Below are 10,744 nucleotides of genomic sequence, written 5' to 3'. Positions count from 1 at the left end.
ATAAAAAAAAATAAAAAAAAACTTTTTTTTTAAATAATATAAAATTATTATTATTATTTTTTTTATATTATTATTATTATTAAATAAATAATAATAATAATTAATTGATATTATTATCAATATTATTACACTCTCCAATAATTTTCCTTTTTTTTTCTCTTTACCCAAAAATTTAAAATTAAAAAAAAAAAACCATAATAATAATAATAATTTTTAATGATAAAAAAAAATATTATTTTTTTAAAATATATAAATTAATGTATCGGTAATAATAATAATAATAATAATAATAATAATAATTAATTTTTTTTTGTATATGTAACCCTTTCAAACCCACACAAGAGAGAGATATTAATTAATTAATTAAAAAAAAAAAAAAAAATTTGTACTAAAATCGTATCGTAAAACGATACTACCAAAAACAATAATAATAATAATAATAATAAGCCATGTTATGTACCCTCTTCTTCTTTTATTATTATTATTATTATTATTTTTTTTTTTTAAATAAAACATAACGTTATGTTTAATAAAATATTATTATTATACGGTTATTTATTTAATAACCCCGTCGACGAAAACATTAAAAAAAAAATTTCATATTATTATTATTATTATTTCGAATGTTTGCGAGAAAATTCTTTTCGGTGACAATTATTAAATCGATTATTAATTATTAATGGCCGACAAACAACATGGCGACGCAACACACAAACACTTTATTTTTTTTTTTTTTTTATATATGCGACTTAAAACTAAACGAATTAACTAATAAGATATTATTATTATTATTATCATTTGCAACGACTTAACAGAACCAAATGAATTCAATTATTATTATTATTATTACTTCACAATTAATTAGGCATTGTTAACGTTTAAAAAAAAAAAAATCATATCAAGTCGTTAATTCATTTAAATTTATAAATAATAATAATAATAATAATAATAATAAATTTATAAAATTATGCGTTAAATATATATTGCCAAAACTTTATGTTATGTTGTTATATTATTATTATCATTATTATAATTTTCCTTTCATTTTAAAACGAGAAAGGAAAATAAAAAGAAAAAAATGCGAGGAGTTTCCTACAACAGACAGAAAACAAAACAAAACAAAACAAAAAAACAAAAACATTAAATCAAATCTCGCAGAAAAAAAATTTATCTAAAATTAATCAATCGGTTATTATTATTATTATTATTATTTGATAACTTCATTCAATTTTAATATTACGTAATAATAATAATAATAAAATTCCATCAGATATTATTTAAAATTAATTTTTTTTGTTAAACCCCATAAGGTACGTTCGTTTCCTTAAAAAAAAAAAAAAAAAAAATTCATTCATGGAAAAACGTGGAAAAACAATTTTCCATTTTCCTGAAATCATTTCTGAACAATAACATCAAACTAAAAAATACTACAAACAAAAAATATCAACGAATGAGAGAAAATGATAGAAAGAATAGAAACAAACAAACAAACAAAATCCATTCAAATATAAAACTACCTTAAATAATTTATAACCTATTATTATTATTATTATTATTATTATTATTATTATTATTATTATTATTATTATTATTATTATTATTATTATTTAAATAAATCAGATACTTTTAACAAAAATTCAATTTATAATAAAAAAAAAACATTTTCAGTAACTGATTTATTATTATTAATATTATTTAAATAAAAAATATTATTTTAACGAATAAATTCATTTTTCTTATGTATGAATAAACTTATTTACTTTAAACAATAATTATTATTATTATTATTATTATTCATTTATGGCACTTAATTTTAAATTTAAACGTTTTCCAAAAACGAACGCACCAATTCCATATAAACACCCTCGATATGAACAAAAAAAAAAATTATTTTCATTTCTTTTTATAAACAACTATTAACAACCCCCTCCCTCCCCTCCCCTTTCTCAAGGCAGTCAAAATTATAACATTATTATTATTATTATTATTATTATTATTAATATCGTATTAATTCTTAAGAGTTCAAATCTTTCGAAGGGATGATATTTGTTTGAGACATGCTTGTATGTCGTCGCTTTCCGAATCACATTTTTTAAACCTAAAACAAAACAAACAAAATTAATAATTATCATTATTATTATTGGGGGATTTCAAATTGATTTTCTTATAGACCTTATGTATATATCCTCCAATTCTTCATTACACCACGATCCTTTTTTAAGTGCACTTATTGCCATGGCCGCCAAAGATTTAAAACATTGTTTTCTGGAAGCATTATGAGGTGGATTATCCCATAGGGGAGTCGCTTTCACGTATCCCCATGCCAATAAAACATATTCCAAAACGGAATTCCAATGTTGACTTTCGAGTAATGTTTTACCCTGTTCGAGAACACATTTCTATGGAAAAACAACAATTGTTTATTATTATTATTATTATTATTACCGGAAATCATTTCAAATCAGGGAGGAAAAATAATTCAAAGTACTTTAAATGCAACCACATGTGTAGCTGCTCGACTGTATGCTGGAGAATCCGTTTTAGATGTCAGTCTTGAATTTGGTAATGATTTAAATATATTTTTTTTAAGATATATTAATTTATCTTCTAATGGTTTTATGTCTGGTGCTGGAAGTATTTCCATTATTTCCTATAATAATAATAATAATAATTTTTCATTATAAAATGTCATTCGAGAAATTAGAATAAAAAACACCAAATGAAAAAATTTTATATGTACTTACACTTTCTAAGTGAGGATGTTTCATGAGAACATTTTCAAATATTTTTATCAATTGTTCTTGTGATAATCCTTTTAATGCAGATTGAAATGTCGATGATGGTCCTGGCATGTTATTATTATTATTATTATTATTATTTTGATTGCCAGAAAAAAGCGAATTTGATGATTTGTCTGATCTTAGTTTTTTTGTCGGTGAAACCTAAAATGGCATCTCTTTATATAAATAAAAACTCCTTCATTTTCATGAGTATACATACTCCTTTATTCTCACAATACCTTTTTAGTTAATTTTTCAGGACTACTTAAACATAATTCTTTGGGATCATTTAAAAGTAGTCTTTTCCTCGGACTCGATCTTAATATTACTGAACTTTTCATTGGGCTATCTTTTAAAACAGATTTGACAGGAGTTCTATCTTTGATTCCAGGTCCTTCTCTTTTAGTCGCATCTATGTCAGGACTCCATGTCACTGGTAAACGCCTTCTTCCTCTTTGTTGTATAACAAATTCTTCTGGTGATTGTGCAGAAGTCGTAAGGCTTGGAGATCGATTGACATTAAATGGAACTCCTGGAACTTATATGTTAACAAACATTTTTCAATCATGTTATCTTGTAGGTTACATTTAAACATTGTCAGGTACATGATTAAAATAAACTACAAAGTTAATATTAATTACCTAAAGTTGTAGTCGGATTTCGAGGATTTTCATTTCCATGTGCAACCATAAGGCCCATCCTGGGTGGAATTTCTGTCAGTATACTTCTTGTACTTCTTCGATTTGTGAATGTAGGTATATTTGGAGTTTCCATGATTATGTATGTGACTTATTCTGATAAACAAATTAAAGTAACTATATTTTAAAATGACTTTCAAATAAGAAAACTTTCATTTTTGTTGCAAAGTTTTGTTGGAATTCTTTTTTATTAAAATTAATTATGATGAGTATGCTTTTGTTGTGGTTAAAAGAAAATCAGCATTGCAGTATTTCTGAGGTTTGAAAATACAAAAGAAAACATTGAAAAATAAATTTTTTTAAAGGAAAATAACTCAAAAAACGTTTTGAAAACCGGTTAACCTCCTGGCTACAATATAACAACCCTCAACAGGTTGTTTGGTAATAAATTCTTGCAATAAATTACAAAATATAAAATATACTTTGTCTTTATTGTTTTTCAATGAGATTTTATATTAATTTTAAACGATTTCACATAAAAAAATTATATAAAAAAACTATTCAAAGCGTCTCATATGTTTGTGATATATATTGTCAAAAACACTTTTGAGAAGTTTAATTTTTAACGAATACTACATCCATTATGTGAAAACAATAAAAAATAATGGATAATGAATTGATTATAATAAACTTACCCAAAATATTCGATTAAAATTTTATACAAATGGCCTTATATGTGCTACCTTACGTTCCAGCTATGATATTCCCGCCAAATAGCATGTTAAAAATTGGCTCGTTTTAAATAAGAAGAACCAACAACGCACCCTATCATTATTTTAAATTCATTTTTTTTTTTTTTTTTAAATAAGAAAAAAAGGGATTAAAATATTTCACATGGATAAATAATAAATAAAAATTACTTAATACTTAATTCACAAAAAAAAAAAAATTCGTTTAAATTTAAAAAAAAAAACCGTAAAATAACTTTTTTTTCTTTTATCCCCAAATAATTTAACGAATCGAGCGTACGTTTCTTTGCATCAGTTAAAATTTTTTACAGTTTGATGTTGGCAACAGTTGGCAACAGTGCGCCAAAATCAGCAAAATGGTTTTTAAATGGCTATTTAAATCCTTAACTTTTTACTTAGTAAACAAAAAAAAATTTTTTTTCTTTCTTTTTTTTTTTTTAAATATTCTTCATCGTTTTTTTTTTTTTTAATTAGTTTTAATATTATATAATTCTCACGTTACGTCACGAATGAATACATTCATTCATTCATTCACTAGAAAAAAAATATCTCCATCCATAATTTTTGTACTTTTCCCTCTTCTTCTTTTTCTTCTTTTTATTTTCTTAATAATTTTCTTTTTAACTAATAAAATAAAATAAAAACATGGAAAGGTTTTAAAAAAAATAACAAAACCAACAAAAAAATAAAATTTTTAAAAATATATTTATTATTATTATTATTATTTATTTTATTTCTTAATAATTAAATCATCACAGATAATTTTTTAAAATTATTATTAAGTTTTTTTTTTTTTTTTTTATTATTCATGCATAATATTGTATATTTATTTATTTTTTTTAATCGATTACATTTATTATTATTATTATTATTATTATTATTATTATTTATAAATTAAGTGAAATATTATTAATAATAATAATAATAATAATAGGAGGAAGAAGAATAAGAAAAAGCTCAAATTTATTATGCATTTTACTAACGACTTTCACATTTATTATACAAATATTTAATTTTTTATTTATTTAAATTACTTAAAAGTGTTTTAATAATAATTATTATCATTATCATCATTAATTTACATTATGCAAAGGTCAAAGGTTATATTTATATTTATATATACGTATAATCAAAATTTATTTTGAATAAAAATTAATTTCGTGTAAAATTTTTTTTTACTTTTTTCTTTTTTTTACCTTTTCTCTTTTATTAAAATTAATAATAATAATAATACAGTTGATATTTTAACGTGTTCGTCTGCTATGATAATAATAATAATAATAATAATAATATAATAATAAAAAATAAATTTTTGTTTTTAATGAACAAGAAAAAAATGATTACCGATCGTCATCATCATCATTTTACATTTAATTAAATCAAAAAAAAATTAATAATAATAATAATAGTAGCTTAATAACGACATTATCCACACATACGTATAATTATTATCATTATTATGTATTTATTTATGTATATATATAATAATTTATTAAAAGACACATTCATTTATTAAGAGTAATATACAATTTAGTATAAATATATACGATGATTATTATTTATTAATCTAATTAATTAAAAACATAAATAAATAAATAAATAAGTTTTTTTTTTTTTGTTATGTATAAATCAATCGTTTGAAAATCAATAGTGATAAGAGAGAGAGAGAGAGAGAGTGATAAAAACGACGCCATTTTATTTTATTCTTCATCCGATGTTCGAGCCGAAGGTTTCAACAATCTCGTTTTGTCTTCTTCTTTCGTTTCGGAATTTGATTTTTTCTGTCGTGACAAACAAAAATTAATAAATAAATAATTATTAAAAATAAATAAATAAATAAATAAATTTATTAATTACCTCTACATATCTTCGACGTCCCGGTAAACTCTTTATCAAAACGATTATCATTATTATTATAACGGCAACGGCACACAAACCTCCGACGGCCGTCGATAGTGGATTGTTCGAAATTCTATTTTTCTATATGGAAAACACACAAAATTAATTAATTCTCTCTCTCTCTCTCATTCTCTCTCTCTCTCATTCTCTCTCTCTCTCTCTCTCTCTCTCATTCTCTTTATTTCTTTCTCTCTCTCTCTTTTTCTTTTTTTCTTTCTCTCTCTTTTTCTTTTTTTCTTTCTCTATCTCTCTCTAACTCTCACTTTCTCTCTCTCTCTCTTTTTCTTTCTTTCTTTTTTTCTTTCTTTCTTTCTTTCTTTCTTTCTCTCTCTCTTTTTCTTTTTTTCTTTCTTTCTTTCTTTCTCTCTCTCTTTTTCTTTTTTTCTTTCTTTCTTTCTTTCTCTCTCTTTTTCTTTTTTTCTTTCTCTATCTCTCTCTAACTCTCACTTTCTCTCTCTCTCTCTTTTTCTTTCTTTCTTTTTTTCTTTCTTTCTTTCTTTCTTTCTTTCTCTCTCTCTTTTTCTTTTTTTCTTTCTTTCTTTCTTTCTCTCTCTCTCGTGTCAGCAGATTTATCGTTAGACACTTACAGACCAACTAATGAACGATGCCGGAGCTTCGAAACTCCATTTACGATTTTGATACCACGATGGTGATATTTCCGTCGATGGCGTCACACCCGCTTCGGCATAATAATTCGGATAACTACTTTGTACTCTTATAACCGATTTGGGTAGTAGAGGAGGTATCGGTATCGGCGGTGACGTGACCTTAGTTTTGACCTTTTAGTATTAAAAAAAAAAAAATTTTTAATAAAGAAGAAGGAGAAGAAGGAGAAAAAAAAAAATTTTCCGACTTACTGCTGTCGTTTCCTCCACTTCCTCCTCGTGTCGTCGTCGTCCAGGTGTCGGAGTCGTAAAAATTTTCAATTCTGTCGACGTTGGAATAATTAATTTTTTTTTTTGTGATATTGTCGTCGTCGCCGCCGCGTCTTTTGCCACGTCATTATTATTATTATTTGATTTTGATACATCTTCGCCATATTTAATAGTGGTCAATTCCATCGAATCGGTTGTTTGCTGTCGGAAATTTACAAAAACATTTTCATTAAATTTTTCCTTTTTCCCTTAAACAAATTGATTTTACAAACAACAAACAGAACAAACAAACAAACACTTTGTATAACAAAACAAACAAAATCTCTGAAATTAAAAAAAAATTGTAATCTTATCGAACGTTTGTATAAAAACACGTAATTATTTGACGTTGTTTTATTAGAAACTTTTTTTTTTTTTTTATTAAAAAAAAAAGACGTGGAAGGAGAAAAAGTCAAAAGAAAATAAAGAAAGTAATTTTCTACAGAATCTCATTATCCGTCGGCTTAAATTAATTTTTTTTTTTTCGAAAAAAAAAAAAATGTCGAAATGAAATTTAACCGTACGAACCGACCGACGAAAGGTTTCATGTGATGATGACGTCAAAATAAAAAAAAAAAGGTATTTGATCGATAATCACCTTCGTTTTTTATTATTATTATTCGGGTGATAAACCGATGATGATAATGATGATGAATTTGTTGCTGTTGTTGTCCGTGCCGTCGTCGTCGTACCGCCTTCGTCGTTTTTGGTGAATTTGGTATGACGTTTTGCCTGGAAGAATTCCATCCGTGTGGTTTTTTTGCTATGACAACCACGTGATTTCCGGTATGTGATCTTCTTAAGGTCGATACGGAAAACCTTAAACGAAAAAAAAATCATAAGTCCAGCGTTTTAAATTAATTTCTTTTCCCTTTCCCTTCCACTCCCTCCTCCTTCCCCTACCTCTTCCCTGCCTCCTGCTTACTCTCCCTCCTCCCAGCCTCCTCCTTACTCTCCCTCCTCCCTGTCTCCACCCACTCCAAATTTTTCAGTGAATTATAAATTTTTTATTTTTTTTTCTCCAAAAAAAAAAAAAATTTATTATTTATTCATTTTTTTCTTCCCCCCCCCCCCCCGCTTTATTCCAGGAATTTTTTATTTTTAATTTTTTTTTCCCCCTATTCTCAGCAATTTTCTTTTCCCTTTCACTCCTCTCCCCACCTCCTTCATTACCTTTTACCTTTTTTTCTATTTTTTTTTTTTTTCACTTTTTAATCCCGTTCACTTTTCCAGATGCTCCAGAGTAAAATTCCAGAAAAATTTTTTTTTTTTTGGTTTAAAACGGATTTTTTTATAATTTTTAACGAATCCTAATTTTTTATTAACGAATTTTATTTATTAATAATAATAATAATAAGGCAACAAGGGAGGGAGAAGGGGAGAGGGGAGGAAAATACGTTTTGGACTTATTATTATTATTATTATATCACGCGGGTTTTTTTTTCACGCAGAGAAAAAATCCGTTAATTTAAAAGGAAAACGATGTATACAATTTTTTTTTTCAAAAATGGCCAAAATGAAAAAATCAAATTCGTACACAAAAATCAAATTACGACAAAAACAAACAACAAACAACAAACAACATAACAAACAACAAACGTCGTACGTCATTCTCATTATAAAATAAAAAATTTTACGCCATGTTGAACATTCATTTAAGAAAAATAAAAAAAAAATGGAAAGAATAAAAAAAGAAAATTAAATTTTTCACGCTTTTCTGAATGTTATATAATAATAAAAAAGGAAAAAAAAAGGAAAAAAGGAAAATTTTCTCTTCTTTTCTTTTTTGTGACGTAACCGAGATTTTAATGAGAGGAAATTACTACTAGAAACCTACGGGAAATCACAAGAAAAATTGAAAGGAAGAAAAGAAAAGAAAAAAAAAGGAAAAAGAAAAGTGTGATTTAAACCCTTTATCATGTGCAAAAAAAAAAAAAAAAATTTCCCAACCGGAAATAATTTTTCTTCGAACGTTTCTTCTTCCGGTTTTTTTTTTTTTTTATTAATTCAATACGTTCGATATAAGAATACGAGAAATATCATCATCATTATTTTCGTACAATTTTAATCATTTATACTTTGACCGGCATTCGTTCTAGAATTTTCCACATCTTTTCCCTTAGGAATCCGTGCTTGAACATTCGTGACGTCATTAATAAAATTTTTCCGAGAAATTGAATCGTTCCTTATGTTATTACATTTCCTTCGATTTCTCTCTCTCTCTCTTCACTTTGTTATTCATCATCATTATTATTATTAAAAAAAATTTTCGTGTGGTTTTTCATTTAACCGCCAAATTGTCACTCTTGTATTTTACCACAATCATTAAAAAGGGGAGGGGAGGAGATGATGGGGGACCCCGACCCGCATTTAAATATTTTCAATCCTCTCAAAATCTCTTTTTTTTAAGTTAAAAAAAAAAACAATTTCGTTCGTATCGATCAAGCAATCAAATTTCATACGACCCTCATCTCATTTCCCCCCCTCCCCTCCCCTCCCGTCCCATCCGTGGGAAAATAAACGATAATAATAATAATAATAAATATATATAAATAAATTTTAAGAAAGTTTAATTAAAATTTTAAACCTATTTAAAAAAAAAAAAAAAATCCGCAGCTACTACAACGGAAAATAAATTTTATTATTACTATTATTATTATTATCATTATTATTATTATTATTATTAATAAATCTTAGGGATTTACGTATACGTACCGTAAAATAAATTTAAAAAAAAAAAAAAAACCGTAATGGCGCCAATAAAAAAAAATTAAAAATATATGCATATACGTGTATATAAAAAAAAAAAAAAATCTTTTCCTAGCACGCCAACGATTTGCATGCAATATAATTTTAATAGCATGAATAATAATAATGATAATAATAATAATAATAGGCACGCAAACAACTATTTTAGATTTTAAAAAAAAAGAGAGAAAGAGAAAGGGATCGAGAGAGAGAGAGAGAGAGAGAGAGAAAGGGAAAGGATTAGGAGAAAAAATAAAAGGGAAAACGGGAAAAAAATGATTTTTCCACGGGGGGAGGAAAACCTACTTTTGAAACGTTCCCGTCAGCGTGATAAAATCATTTGTTAGTATGAGGGGAACGAGAACTGCTGTTGCTATAACTCCGCAAACGAGAAATAAAATAATGATGACGATGCCAGCTGTTTTACCCCTTGTACTTTTCCGACATTTAACGTGTGTGATACCTTCTTCCTGTTGTGCTAGGATTTTATACTGTAGAGAATTTTCCCCGTGTCTCACCGTTTTATACATTTTATTATTATTATTATTACTACTTATAACAATCGGTTGTTCTTATTGTTTGATTTTTCCTAATTATTTTCCTTATTAACGAAAATCTTTGAATTTCATTTATGTCGCGATTTTATAAAATAAATCCACAGGTATTCTTCTTTCTCTCTCTTTGAAAACGGAAGTTCTAACTTCCTTATTTAAAAAATCACAATTATCAATCTCACTTTAACAAACAAACAAACACGACAAACACGACGATTAATAAAATTCTCGAACGAAACAGCGGTTAATTTGTAGGTATCGTTTTCAGTTTAAAAAACCGCACAACAGCGGATCCTTTGATAACAACAACAACAGCAGTTTTTCTCTCTTGTCTTTTACTATCAGTTTAACTATTTCCGGTTATATTTAAAATATGATAACAACTATTTTATTAAACTCTACACGAATGTGTGTACGTGTGTGTGTGTGTCGCGTCGTTTCGCGAAGATTCTCAATTCAGTT

General features: G+C 25.9%; 2 protein-coding genes across 2 annotated transcripts; both read right to left on the bottom strand.

Moving 5' to 3' along the window:
* Nucleotides 1-2,022: 2,022 nt before the first annotated feature.
* Phum_PHUM604810 (uncharacterized protein) lies at nt 2,023-3,554 on the bottom strand (the record flags this gene model as incomplete). The annotated part of the gene is made up of 6 exons (XM_002432881.1): nt 2,023-2,098; nt 2,173-2,399; nt 2,489-2,628; nt 2,741-2,942; nt 3,020-3,318; nt 3,422-3,554. The coding sequence occupies 6 exons, from the start codon at nt 3,552-3,554 to the stop codon at nt 2,023-2,025; spliced, it is 1,077 nt and encodes a 358-aa protein (XP_002432926.1).
* Nucleotides 3,555-5,867: 2,313 nt separating this feature from the next.
* On the bottom strand, nt 5,868-7,127 carry Phum_PHUM604800 (uncharacterized protein; the record flags this gene model as incomplete). The annotated part of the gene is made up of 4 exons (XM_002432880.1): nt 5,868-5,948; nt 6,025-6,147; nt 6,654-6,845; nt 6,924-7,127. The coding sequence occupies 4 exons, from the start codon at nt 7,125-7,127 to the stop codon at nt 5,868-5,870; spliced, it is 600 nt and encodes a 199-aa protein (XP_002432925.1).
* Between the last annotated feature and the right edge of the window lie 3,617 nt (nt 7,128-10,744).

This window comes from Pediculus humanus, genomic scaffold (genome assembly GCF_000006295.1).
Source record: "Pediculus humanus corporis 1103172108318 genomic scaffold, whole genome shotgun sequence".
NCBI classification, from domain to species: domain Eukaryota; kingdom Metazoa; phylum Arthropoda; class Insecta; order Psocodea; family Pediculidae; genus Pediculus; species Pediculus humanus.
The sequence above is the reverse complement of the archived record's forward strand: the minus strand, read 5'-3'. Positions and strand labels throughout refer to the sequence as shown.